Here is a 14,096-nt window from a genome sequence, read left to right on the forward strand (position 1 = left end):
ACTTTTTATACCCTTTTGAATTATTTGTCTCCTTTGCCATGCCTTGTGCATTTTAGGAAGAGAATGAGAATCAGCTTTCTTCCAAATGGATTTTGCTGTTTTTTCTCAATGTGATTTTCTTAGGCCAATATTTCAGTCTTCAAAATCCCTAGTTGCATGTCTTTGTAGGGCTGCTCGGCTCAGAATTGTGTTTTTTCACACTGGAAGTGTGGCATTTCCAGTGTTCCAGGACCATATATAACCATATGCAGAGCACAGAGGCTCCTGCAGCTAGCTGCATATCCCCAACAGTTGCTCACATGGCTAGTGTCTCAGGAACAAGCAATAAAACCACAGCTTCTGAGAACAACAGCTTCTTCACTGGACTAAGGAGAGGCACATTGTAAACATGAGTGAATCTGACTGAAGATAAGGGTTTGACACCAGGGCACTGAGAAGGAATACGAAGGACACCACTCCTAGTCAACATGCTCGCTTACAAAAGCAACATTGCTTTAGAAAAACAAAACTGAAAGATGTTCTGCTTTGGAAGGTTGTTTCTGTCTCCCATCCTGCCTATCTGAGAAAAAATGTCATACGTGAAAAACTGCAAGCCCCCAATATCCACAGGGTTTCTGTCAGAGGTGAGAAAGGTGTCAGTGTCACATTCAAGAAAAGAAATGGCTCCCAGGGCAGTCTTGTGTAGGGGCCTCTAGGGTGTTGTGGAAAGCTGTGTGGCAGGAGGCAAGGCTGAGCAGGGAGCTGATAGAGAACAGTCTGCAAGGGGCAAGGACTTTCTACAGCCTTCCATACTGAAACCTGTTTTGTTGAGCAGCTTTAAGCTACTGTTTGTTGTGTTTACAAAAAGAAAGCTTTGGTGACCCAAGGGGTAGTAATACAGAAAACAGAAAGCAGAAACAGATTGCCTAAAAAATGCTACTTATAGAGGTTAGTGTGGCTTCCACCGCAGGGGAGCTGTAGCAGAGCTGTGCAGACATCCACAGCAAGAGCAGCTACTGTGAAAAGCTCCCATGAGGAGCTGGGTTTCCATCAGCAGCTCATCAGCTGCTTTGGCCTCACAGCATCCCATTAACTTAAATAAATAAATAAAAGGACAACACAACATAGTTAGAGAATCTGGTTCATTGGAAACATGTAGGCTAAAGCTCTGCTGAACCTGGAGAAGTTGGTTACTTTTTGGAACACATCTACATTCAATAGACTTTTGGCTGACTTGTATTTCTGATAATATGGCTGTAGCATCAGGAGGAGAGGTATGTTCATCTTGAGCATTTTCTTCTTTGAAACAAACAGCAGAAGGACCAGACAAATTACAAAGGTAGTGAGTTTAGCAAATCTGCGCATAAAATAATCTTTCATAAGAATAAAATGCTGCATTTACAGCTGTAAATATACCCATATACTTTAAAAATATGAAGCTACTGTGTTTCAGGTTCCTTTTTTCTTAGATCACACAATGAAACACTCACGTACTCAACCTAGTGAAGTGGTTAACCTCATTGCATTGGTAAAAATAAACCATTCATGCAGCCCTGAGCGTTTAACTCGTCATTAAGTGGGAAAGTTAAACTCAGCAGTTAGTGCAACCAAAGTGAAATGTGTTCTTCACACTGTGTACGTTTTGACTGGCTTGTAAAAAGAAAGAAGTAGTTCATGGCTCTCCCTGGCAGTTTCTTGAGATGATCCAAGACAACATGACCTGCAACATCCTTGGCTGCAGCTTGACTCCGAAGCAGAAGACAGGTTTTTGTCAGATAGTGGAGAAAAGTCGAAGTCAGCTACCTGGAAAAGGAACATCAAAAAGAATGGTTTGAAGTCTAGGCCTAGTCTAACTCAAGAGAGAGACCAGCAAAGTACTTTGGGCCAGAAAGGGAACCTGGGCCTCAACCAGTCCTAATCAGTTACAGACTTCAAATAGACTTTTCTGATGTGAACGAGCTGCACACAGAGCTCACAGGCAGTCTTGCTTATAGGTATTTTATTCATCCTGTGGCATAATTTAAAGTGTATTTGGTGCTTTCCAAGAACAAGATCTTTAATTTAGGAGCTCATGGTTATTATAAATATGATAATACAGCAAGTGAAAACTACATCAGGGAGATAGGATGAAGTTGGGGTAGATAAAATGTTTATGGTAAAGTTGAATATATATATATATATATGTATATATATATATATATGTATGTATACAAAGGAGAATACCTGCCCTTTCTTACTATTGAGCATAGCCTCCCCTTTCTTTCTTGCATATATACGTGAGCTCTGAGGTAAATCACCTGGAAGGCACACTTCAAAACAAGCAATACTGGGGAATATCCCCATACTATCCGTCACAGCCCTGACAACTGGAATTAGGTCCATCTTTCTTACACAGATCGGCAGAAACAGACATGTTACTTAAAATGTTTGCCTGTGCTGTTCAGGCTTTCCTGTGGAATAGGTGGGTTGGAGAGATCTCATCTCTCTCCCATGCATGCCTGGAGGGCTGAAAGGCATCCAGTCACCTATTCCATCTCCAAGCAAGAGTAGCAGGTACCTCCACGAGATCTTTCTGCTGTGTGTTACTTCTCAAGGTCGTGTACAGCACCAGTCCTAGCACCACCGACAGCAGCGCGATGCAGAGCAGGATGAAGAAAGCTGGCTGCATCCCTGGAGAAGAGCAAAAAAGGGACCCTCCTGGAGTGGTACAATGCACTGAGAGGAGCTAACAGCGAAGAGGAGACTGTGTTTTGGGAGAAACATCCCGACTTTTCAGAACACTTTTGAGACTAAGTGTTCAGCAGGAAACAAGAAGCTCAGAGCAATTAAAGGAGGCATGTGGCAGCCTCTCCTTTCAGTTCACCTTCCTTATACGATTTTGAGGATTCGTACCAATTTTCCAAAACCTCCTCTCCACGCTAGTTATTCCGTAACTACCCCTGACGTTTTTGAGATGTCAGGTTTCCAGACCTGGAGGAACCTCGTGCTGGCTGCACCTCACCTGTTGGCCGCACTTGGATTTCGCGGTACGTCTGCAGCGTGGTGACACCGCTCTGCACCCTGACGCTGAGGCAGTACTGCCCGGCGGCGCCGAACCGGTGGCTCAGGTTGTAGTGAGAGCCGCTGATAACCACCAGGTGGCATTTTTCACCTTCCAGTGGAATGCACTCGGCCTTTATAAGCCAGCATAGGGCCAGCGGGGGGCTGAAATGAAAAAAACAGAAAAGAAAAAAAATCTATACACATACACAAAAATACATTTTTAAAAATATATGTATATAATTTTGTGAAAACCTTGCAAAAATTGTAGTCAAGAACAGATGAAGCACTCAGATAAAATAGGGCGATAATTCTGAAAACTAATCTGAAAGCTAATTCAGATACAAATAGAGAAGTAATTAACTGCACAATCGTTTGCTTTCTAACATCTGACAGTGGAAAAAGACCTTTATAATGCTTCTATAAAATAAATCTTTCAACTGACAGTTAAATACCTATGTGGATCATAGGCAGGCCCTTGTGTGCAGAGGAAAAAAAAACACCCTTAGCACTTCTCTAACAAAGATAAAGGAAATCTTTTATGTTTTTTTTTTTCCAAGAGGACATAGGTTGTTTTTCCTTTGCTCTCTTCTCACCGTGGAGGTCAGTGTCTGTGTTGCTGATGTACACCCAACACTTTTCTGATAAAAAAAAAAAAAAAAGGAAAGAATGCTAGATGAGCTCAGTGCAATCATTTGGCCTAATAGCTTAGAAAGGTAAATAGCTTGCAAGGATCACAGGATTCCTCTCCTCTAATAGAAAACCTTTTATTTGCTACTGAATTTTGTTAGCTACACAATCTGAGTGCAATCCACTTTATGGCCTATGTCTTCTCACTGGTCAGTTGCTGCCTTTTATTTACATTTTCAGCCCCTTGCTCCAAATGGCTTTGCCTGGGCTCATCTTCTGCACTACAGATTTTGATTCTGACAACAGGCAGAGCTTGCCTTTGTCCCATTCTCTTAGCATTTTGTTCCTTATCTGCCCAGGGTGTTCTCTGTTAAAGAGAGCAGCATATCTATGTGTTTAGCTCATTTTCTAGTTTCGTTTTTGGTAAAAGATCTTTCAAGCCTTTGAAAGATCTTTGAATACAAAATCCCATCACATCTGTTCCAGCTTCACTGCTGGCAATTAGATCTGGCTAATATTGCCCATCTAAACCAAGTCAGTGCTTATAAATCCAGAGTTTGCCTGTAGTGGTTTCTGGCTATTCTTATTTACTCGTCATCTCTGGTGTCCTTCATATCGCTGTACTTTGAATACAAACTGTGCTGTTTTGTCTTTCAGGGTAGCTCTGTCTTGGCAAATGACTGTGTCAGGAGCTGCTCCCCATATCCTCCATCTCTACCAGCGGCCCTGCGCTTTGAGGTTCTTTTTAAAAATCCAGCATTAGGCCAAACAGCTTCCAAAAGGAGGATGCAAAGAGACCCTTTTTGGCAGAACAAATGACTTAGTCATGAAGAATTTTTAGAGTAAAAGGGCTTTTCTGAATCATTCAATGACATTTGAAAATGCTTTTGTCATCTCATGTGTTCTGGGTATTGCAACTTGAGAGAACTTGTGCTAGGATCAAGGTGCTTGTGACTCTTCCATGTTCCTGTAAGTAAACAGGAATAGTGCCCCCAAATAACAGACTAGGGAAAAGCAAACCTCAGCACAACAATATTTCCTTTTTCTCCTTATTCCCAGACTGAGCTATTTTAGGCAACTTTGTTTTTTTTCAAGCCTTTTCCTTATCCAGAATACTTTTTTTTTTTTTAATTTTCCCCTTCTGCTTGGAGCTTCGCTCCCCTATTCATCTTGTAGCAACCTTTACTTAGCAAAAAAAAATTCTGCAAACCTATCAGTGCCAGTCAACGACAGCTGCTGTTCAGGATGAATCTGAACATAGTTTAATTTAATGATAGGGAATCAAAGAAAGAGATTCGAAAGGGATCTTCAAAATGCCTTTTTCTTCCCCATTGTCTTTCTCTAGCTAGTTCTCTTTTCACTTTTCCTTTGTGAAGATATAAAAATAATATTTGCTTTATCTGTAAGGATTCTCTGAGCAGACACACATTTGAATATTCTGTACATTACATTTTTGTAAAGTTGTAGCCTCTTTCAAGCTGTTGGAGTTCGAGGTATTTCTAGACAAGGTATATTCAATCGTATTTTGTTCACAAGAAAATTCCTTTTCTAAGAAACAGTTCTGCAGGGTGCAAGTGACTATTTTAAGGAAACAGGAGAAAAAAAATAAACAAAGCATATAATGTTTTTTGATAAAAGACAGTTATATTTGCTACTTACCTGCCATTGATATGAAGAGATAAACTCAAGTTTTCCATTACGTGAGTCTCTCTGGAGCCCACTACATTAATACTTTTAACAGCATCTGAGAAGAAAAAAAGCGTATCACGCTCAACGTGTAAACTGAAACTGAAAAAATTGAACTTTTTTTTTTTTCAGTGAGAATTTATTTTTAGGAACTTTGTTATTTTGTAGCGGTATCACTGATATAAATAATAATTTCATCTCCTCTTGAGAGAAAAGAAAGCTATTGGCAGAGTTGTACGTTATCTGAGTGGTTTCTGGTTTCTTTTTAATATAGAATTGACCATTTTGATAATCCTTTACATATTTATGTATATTTTATTTACTCTGGAAACAGATGCAGTAAGCATTAGGAAAGTCTTATCAATGTGATCAAATTTATTACAGATTTTTTATTTCCTTTCCACCTCCTATTTTTCCTGGTCTGGAAAAGTACAAAGTCCATTTTGCAATGGTAACACTTAACTGAAAAATAATGACCAGTTCACAAATGTGAAGGAGCTTCTGAGTCGTATTACCAAGTTAAAATCCTAGATTGTATTTCTATGTATAGAGCAAATTCTGTTTTGAGTATGCAAACATTTTACGATTACCTAGCAGCTCCAGAGCAGTGGTAAAATCGCCAGTTTTCTGCACAGTTTCTCTTTCGTGTATGATGCTTCCAGTTTGTTCCCACTCAGCTATCACTTTCAGGTGGACTGTGCGGTTCCCCATGGCAGAATGATTGTAGTAGACAAAGGGCTCCTTGGTTATCTGATACATCCTGTGTGCCACAGAAAAAGGTTTATAATCAAAATCAGCTCTTATCAAGTACTTTACCCTTCTGATGCAAAATTAAAGGATAAGGATAAGCTCTCATATTTTTATTCTTTATAGATGGTGCTATAGCCAGCTGTGTGAAGGATGATGAATCAGAGTCATTCTGAATATTCATTAAAGATGACAGCGTACCCATACCTACCCTTCCCCAAAGTCCCAGTTGTAGACAAATGATGCTGACTTGAAGTAATCACTTGGGTCATGAAGACAGAAAGAAATGCGGGTCACAGTGTCTGTGGAGGAGCTCAGACCTTGCTTGATAAGCGTGCTGCCTTCTATCTGGGCAATGGTGAGGTTCCCTGTGATGAATTCTGCAGAGTGATAACGTAGAGAAAGAATGATGCTGCATATCGCTTTCTGCACATGCTATGTGAATATCAAAGCATTATTTAAAATCTACTGCTTATTTTTTTCTGGGCCCTAGTGCAAGCAGTTATGTGCATTATATATCTGTTGCTCAGTGTCATTATATGTGTTAGTGAGGTACAGAGATTAAACTGTTTGCTCAAGGTAATATTACTCAGGTATATATAATCTATATACCACTATAACAACACACTAATGGAACGAAGGGGAAAAATCTTTGGCTAATTTAGGTCATTAACAATTTTTATGGGGTAAGACTCTTACCCTGTTAACAGTTCATTACATCTGGTTAACTATTATCTTGAGGATGCACAAATAAAAGAATTGGAATTACTGCTGCGGAATAGGTAGAAAATGCAGACCTAGCTAGAACTGTAATTTTTATTTTTTATTGGCAACTACCTTTGTGCCCAGGCTAAGCGTCTTCCTGGCGACTTGTATCCTATGAACTTTACAATAAGATGATGGACATATATCATCATTATATCATTTTATCCATGGATTAGAAAGTTTTTAGATCATTCTCTTGTTTGGGGAAGGCAGAACGGCATAGTGGGGATCATACCTTTCATGGCTATAAAAAGTTTCTGTCCTTGATACTGACAGGAAACCATAAGCCAGTGCAAAGAAAAGAAAAAGAAATAAGCAGATACTCAGGAAGGCAGCACTTTTTAAGAGCAAGAAGCTCTTATATATACTTTTATAAAGGCTCATCCAGTAAACTTGGTGTTTTTCAAAGAAAAATGGCAACAGCTATTCCCCAAAATTTCAGGTATGCCCCATGGTTAGTTCTTTCATCACTTATGTCCTTATCTGCCGCTGCTAAATGAGGGGTTGGAGCACCCATGGAGAGCAGCTGGGATGTGGCTGCAGAAAGGCAGCTCCTGTCCTTGCAGGAAGGGGTTGTGGGAAGCTCTTGGGATGCCTCATGTGCATCCCCGCTGCAGAGCCTTGGCTCAGCACACCACTCCACTGGTCATCAAAAAGGGCTGAATATTCATAACTATAAATATACATCAAGATGTAATTTGGCATAGCAGTGTTTGGAAACAGTCATGACTCCACATGTCATTTCAGGATGATAGCTCTAAACTTCCAAAGAAAGCGTAACAACTCTGCTGTATATTTTCTACATCATGCTTGCTTCCCAGCTGCAGGGCACAGCCTTTGCTCATGTGGAGGTAGCCAAGGTATCAGTTGCCCAGACACGTGTACCTTGAATTCGTGAAGAATTCAAGAAGCTGAAGAGGTGGTAACTTTACCTGTGACATGCAGAATGGTGACATTTCTAGCAACAGGCCGACACAACCAGCAGTTTCTGTGCGTCACCCAGACAGATACAGGAAAAGCGCCAGGGAATTCACCAGTCACATTAACCTGGGAGTGAAACTGCTGCTCCGATTTCCCAATGAGAATCAGAGGAGCATAAATCCAGTTAAAATGATACAAGTTTGAGGTGATACTGTCATTCTTCATGCTTAGACTGGCACGAACAGTAGCTTGAGCTCCCGTTGTGATGGGACCATTATTGCTTATTTCTAGATCATATTCCTCTGTAAAAATCAGAAGAAAAAACTCTTGGTTTTGTGTTTCAATTCTTACTCAAAACAGTAAAAACTATTTATGAAGAGAATTTGTATGGCAAAGGAACAGCCTTTGCAAAGGAAAAGGTAGATCATGCCAAAGGTAGATCTCGCTTAAATAGGCTCAGATTCAGACTCATCTACAGATGTAGGCACGTCTTTGTAAGTGTGTTCAAAAATATTTTGGCATCTTATACCCATTTTCACTGTTTGGCATTTGGGTTCATTCTCAAAATTTCATTAAGCATGAAAATAAACATAACAAAATAAAAGCAGTTGGTACAGTTCCACTTTTGTTTATTATTATTATTTTCTTTTTTAAGGCCAGGGCCGTAATGAGGACATCAAAGATAAAGGACACAGAAAAATTCCCTGCAGTTGCCAAAAGGACAAATTACCAACTCGCCTTAAGAAATCCCTCTGTGGGCAGAGCCTTGGCCCAAAAATGAACCTGCTGGCCCAGGTAGGATTGCATGCGGTGGTTTTCTTTACCTGCTCTGTTAACCCCCAAGTCTTCCCCACCTTCTGCCCATGTACAAAAACTTGATACCAGCTTCTTCCTATCTGTGGTCTACTGTTAACTTCCCTCTTTAGGAAGGAACCCAAGATCTCGGTATAGCCGAAGTGCTGCCACATCCTCGTGTCAGCCCCGTTCGGAGGGCAGAGCACGGGCGCTCTCGGCTGCAGCAGCGAGGGGCGAACGGGCGCTCGTTGCCACCCCTGGAGAGCAGCACTGCTGCTCTGCCCGCTCCTCTGCGTCCTCCCTACTGCAGCCGCACGAGCTGCTGGAGCTCTTACAACTACTCTTGACAGGCAGAGCTGGTTTAACAGAAGGGATTTGAAATGCAGTTTTTGCACAGGTTATATCCCAGGTTTCAGGGCTGGGAAAGCACTCCTGTGCTTCTCGTGTGGGTAAAGAAAGGGCCGTGCAGAGTTAGATGCCTTGGGCGCTACCCCAGCAGCGCAACAGCCGCCGCGAGCCGCGGGAGCGCCGGCAGCAGCCAGGTTTTCGCCTCCCCCGGGGCGGGTGCGGCCTCCCGCGTCTCGCCGGGGCCCGGCCGCAGAACCGTGCGGTGGCACAAGCTGCGCTTCTCACCTGGCGGGGCCACACGCGCCTGCCAGGCAGGAGGCAGCACGGGGGTCAGCACCCCGTCCTAGCCGGGGCAGGAGGCATGAGAGCGGGACCCCAAACACCGCCCGAGGCCCCTCGCGCCCTCCCAGGAGCCAAGTCAAGGCAGATCCAACGGCCGCTGAGGAGCCGCGGCGGCTGCGTTACTTGTGCAGCCCGAGCTCGCCGAGCCGGGCTCGCAGGGAGCCGCAGCCGGGCGCGGGGGGCCGCAGCGGCTGCGGGCTGCCTGTCGCGGGGATGGCAGCGGGGCAGGCGCGGGCTCCGCTTGCCCTTTCCGCAGCGCGGCCGCAGGCGGGAGCCGCTCCGCCCTTACCTGCCGCCGAGCCGGCGCGGAGCAGCAGCAGCAGCAGCGCCAGGCAGGGCGGGCGCGGCGCGGCCATGGGCGGGCTGCGCCGGGGCTCCCCGGGGGCCGCTGCTGCTCCTCTCTCCGCGCCGCCGGGCGCTGGGAGCCTGCGGCGCAGCCCGCCCCGCTCCGCCCCTGTCCCCGCCCGGGGCCGCCCGAACCGCCCCCGCCGCAGGGAACCCGCCCTCGGCCCAGCTCCCGCTCCTGCCCCAGCGCGGCGGGGGCGCCCCGGCTCGGTACCGCGGGGCCGGGCAGCGGAGCGGGGCCGCCCCCCGCAGCCGCCGCCTTCCCGCCCGGTAACTGCCGCCCGCCTCCCTCTGAGCGCGCGCGGGGAGGCGGCGGCCGGAACTGCGCTCGGGCGCTTCCGTTGCGCCCATGCGCCGCCGCCGGGCCCCGCTACGGGAGCAACAAAGGAGGGAGCCGGGGCCGGGGTCGGGTGTGGGGCGACCGGCAGCGGGGCCTAGGCTGGGGCCTGCGCGCGGGAGGCGGCCCGGGCGCTCCTTGTGCGGCGCGGAGCGCGGGCCGCGGCGGCGGAGGGGCCGCGGCCTCACGCCGTGCCCCGGTCCCGCAGGTGCGCTGAGCTCGGCGCGCCGGGCCTCGCCGCCCCGCCATGGCCTTCGTGTCGGCGCAGGGGCCCACCGTGGTGGACCAGACCACGCTCATGAAGAAGTACCTGCAGTTTGTGGCCGCGCTCACGGACGTCAACACGCGTAAGATGCTTTTCTGTCGCTGCTCTCACCCGCCTCTTGGCTTTTCTGTCACTTGTGTCATGAGGAGTAGGGTGCAGGCACTGGGTTCGAAAGGGGGGTTTGTCCGAGTCCTGTGTTTTAAAGAACCAAAGTGATGCCGTGAGCCGAAGTGGGAGAGCTGTGCGTGGGTGCCCTGTGTGACTGAGGGGTGTTTGTGGGTCTCATGCCTTGCGCCTGGCTGGTGATGGCTCCACTCATCAGGTCTGAGTGCTGCTTTGGTTATTGGCCCTGTGACTTTTTCTTGATGGAGTTTTGCATTTAATTTCTCTTGCTTCAATTTCCGTTTCAGCCGATGAAACCAAGTTGAAAATGATGCAAGAAGTCAGTGAGAACTTTGAGGTAATCCAAAACAAAATTACTTTATGAAGGATGGTTCTTGTTATGGTTCTTGTATGTGAGCTTATCTCTTATGTTATGTGGTCAAAACCTTAGTATTAGCCCCATATGATTTACTTGGCTGTAAGTCATCCATGATAGGTGAGGGTTTATGTATCTTTTTGCTTCTCTCTTGTTTGAAATTAACAACATTTTCAAAGAATTACATCTTTTAAGCTTAGGGAAGCATTGCATCCTCCACTCTTTTCTTGGTAAATGTTTAAATAGATATGATGTATTAGAGATTTTTTTTTTCTATTTTGCTCTGCAAGTTGAAACCTATGTATTTGGAACTTTCTTTTATGTAATTCAGATATATGCTTAGCCTAATGAAATAGAGGACATGCCCACCTGTGATTTTTCTGAATACTTTAGTAGTGCAGAAGAGAAGGGGGGGTTTTCTGATGCAGAATCTGACATTTGAAGTGGAGGCAGCTCCAGTGACTTCTTCAAAACAGACCATCAAGTTTGTATGAATAGCAATGAAAATTGAGGCGCAAGTTAAACCAATAATGCATTAATAGAAACTATACATCTCTTGAATACTGAGCTACCATGTGTCTATTTTGAAATTATAGAGAACTTGTTATTTTGTAGTGCAAGTTTAAGATTCCTGAATCACTGTTATTCTCTGTATCTAGTTAGTTACCCTGCTTTGAAAACATGCTTGATGTGAGAAAGCTGTAATGTGCTCTGCCCCTATAAGCTTCATTTGCAGTGATTTCTATTAGTCTGAGATGAAAGTACCCATTTCAGCGATGTTTACAGTCTTCAGATGTTTTTCCATGGGCTTTGTGTAAAGTTACATCCAACAAGTTGTTGCAGCTCCAGTGTTGTTTGCGTAAGGTTGCACCGATTTTGCTTGTTCCTGTTTAGGAACGACCTGGAATTTCCGGTCTAGTAAATTTTTTGGTTTAGTTTGTGTTAACTTGGAGGAATACAATCTGAGCTAGAGTACAATAAAGAAAGCTGAAAGGCTGAATTCTCGTTTAGCTTTTAAAAGCAAATAAGCAATGTCTGTGGCGAAGGTAGAAGAGCAGTGTAACCAGCAGTGTTACCAGCAGTGACTGTCTGAAACATCCTTTGGAGTTTCAGTATGTGTTTGTTTCAATGATGGCAGGCCAGCCTGATCTGATATCTGAGTAAAGGAATGGTTGCAACCACTTAGTCTACCGATCTAGCTGAAATCTGGAAGCTGAGCTGATTCTCTTTGCTCTTGTCATTGGTGGAGAAGAACTTTTTCAGTGTTTGTTTTGGTAATGTTCAAGATAGAGCAGTTTTCCTCTCTCGATGCTTGCTTGTTTCTGTAATGTGGTCTTATGTATAAGGAAGATGAATTGACTTATGCTCACATACAGTTTTGTTTATATGAAACTGCAAAGAAGCAAGAGAAGCCATGTTTGTTTTTTTTTTTCTTTGCCTTTTTTCCTTTTTTTTTTTTTTTTTTTTTGGGTAGGCTATGGAAGTTATTGTTGCAGTTTGTTCTGCTAGCTGGTAGATGGATTCCTTTCATTTTCTGTTTCCATAGTTTTTGTTTTAACTCTTTTCTGTCACCTACCTCAACTTCTAATTGCTACAAACTTTAGGTGTCTTTTTTTTTTTTTAACTTTAAGGAAAGAAATATTTTTTACTTAGCTGTTTTTTTGGAAGTTACAAAATTTGAAGTCTCTTGACTGCATAACTGATCTTGCTGCTTACCTAGATAGGAGCGGAACTGGATACAAATTGTTGAGTAAGGAGGTTTAGGCCTGAAGCTCTTCCCATAATGTTGTCCACCTCGCACTGCTGGTTCCTGCACTAGCTGTGTAAGGGTGTTCTGAGACCAGCAGAGGGGATAGCACTTTTATTATAGTTTCTGGGTATTAATGCTTGACAGTCTTGAATCTTTTGAAGTATTTTACTGCAATAAGCTGTGAGTGTGTATTTCAAGTCTTTATTACCTAAGAACATACCTTCTTTCATTTTTCATTGGAAATAGCTGTTTGTTATTCAATTCTTTTTTCTTTCCTGTGTGAGCGTTAAAACAGAAAAAAATATTGCAACGTGTTGGAGTAAAGAGATAACTGCCATTCACTTTTGTTTCAGACACTCGCTAATTCTGTAATATGTCAGCAGCTGCTTAATCACTAAATCTGTTAAAAAGCAACTGACTGCTTTTAATACTAGTTCTGAACATGGCTTGAGGTAATTTGTGCAACATGTATTACATTCATCTCCCTGATTGACTGATTTATTTGTTTTTACTATTAGAATGTGACATCATCGCCACAGTATTCTACCTTCCTGGAACACATCATCCCTAGATTTCTCACATTTTTGCAGGATGGAGAAGTCCAGTTCCTGCAGGAAAAGCCAGCTCAGGTAAGCTGCACAAAGCACCTGCTACATTTTTGCAGTGTGTGTAATAAGCTGCTCATTTGGTGAAGGTCTTGATTAGCCTAGTGAACTGATTTTGGTATACACTTTATAGTTAAAAATAGATTTGCTATTTAGAGTAAAATTGAAAAAGACCTGTTTTAAAATTATTTATAAACTTGTAAATTTGAGCTTCTAATAAAAATGAGGAAAAAAGATAGGGCGGCATTGGCTGTTTCACTGTAAAGCCAGAGGTTGTTGTGAAATACTGACTTTGGGAAATGAAAGGCAAAAGTTGAATCTGTGTTATTAAATACTGAAAATTGAGTTCTCGTAATGTGATAACTTTTCAGCTGTAGGTTCATTAAGTATGCATTATTTTCTATGTTCCTGTACTAAGAAGCATTATGTTTGCATGTAAACGTGTGTTTGAGCAAAGTAAATGACTCTTATCTTTTTAAGCACATGAACTGAAAAAATGTTATTGATAATTCTTGTATTTTATGTGTTTTTTTTTTTTTTTTAAATTCTAGCAGTTTTCATATTTTCTCCTTTGTTTGCAGCAACTCCGAAAGTTAGTGCTTGAAATAATTCACAGAATACCAACAAATGAACATCTTCGTCTTCATACCAAAAACATTCTGTCTGTGATGTTTAGATTTCTGGAGGTATTGTAGAGTTTTTTTCTTTCTTTTTATTTCCCTCAAAGCTGTTACAGTTTTTCAGAAATATTTTCTTTCTTTGTCTTCAAAACCAGCTAGGGGTACTAGCTTTGTTATCTGTGCTTCTGAAGCAGGAGAGGAAGGGCATTCTATTTATTATTCACTAGTATGAGTCATAGAATCATTATGGTTGGAGAAGACCTTAAAGATCATCAAGTCCAGCCGTAAAACCATCACCTCCATGCCTACTAAACAATGTCCTTAAGATAGCATCTTTCTGTCTACAGGATTTTTGTAGGTTTTTTGCCCTTTAGAAACTTTGATTTAAGAGATGCATAGTATATATTGCATTCTGGACAAGAATTCATTCATGCGTACCTTTCT

At 43.2% G+C, this 14,096-nt stretch overlaps 2 protein-coding genes across 2 annotated transcripts in view; one reads left to right on the plus strand and one right to left on the minus strand.

The window, feature by feature from the left end:
• Positions 1-1,562: 1,562 nt before the first annotated feature.
• TMEM130 (transmembrane protein 130) lies at positions 1,563-9,630 on the minus strand. The gene is made up of 8 exons (XM_088529443.1): positions 9,542-9,630; positions 7,779-8,069; positions 6,293-6,461; positions 5,925-6,094; positions 5,308-5,392; positions 2,981-3,183; positions 2,537-2,649; positions 1,563-1,782 (listed from the first exon to the last, which is right to left on the minus strand). Exons 1-8 carry the CDS (start codon positions 9,606-9,608, stop codon positions 1,606-1,608), a joined length of 1,275 nt encoding a protein of 424 aa, XP_088385569.1. The 5' UTR covers positions 9,609-9,630; the 3' UTR covers positions 1,563-1,605.
• Positions 9,631-10,181: 551 nt separating this feature from the next.
• Positions 10,182-14,096, plus strand: part of TRRAP (transformation/transcription domain associated protein) — an 82,835-nt gene continuing 78,920 nt past the window's right edge. Inside the window, exons 1-4 of the mRNA XM_088529448.1 lie at positions 10,182-10,281; positions 10,610-10,659; positions 12,946-13,056; positions 13,614-13,718. Of these exons, the coding sequence (XP_088385574.1) occupies positions 10,182-10,281; positions 10,610-10,659; positions 12,946-13,056; positions 13,614-13,718 (366 nt within the window). The remainder of the gene's footprint in view (positions 10,282-10,609; positions 10,660-12,945; positions 13,057-13,613; positions 13,719-14,096) is intronic.

The sequence above is a fragment of the Tinamus guttatus genome, unplaced genomic scaffold (assembly GCF_059628265.1).
Source record: "Tinamus guttatus ecotype Peru unplaced genomic scaffold, ASM5962826v1 Tinamus_guttatus_pri_ptg000330l, whole genome shotgun sequence".
Classification (NCBI taxonomy): Eukaryota; Metazoa; Chordata; class Aves; order Tinamiformes; family Tinamidae; genus Tinamus; species Tinamus guttatus.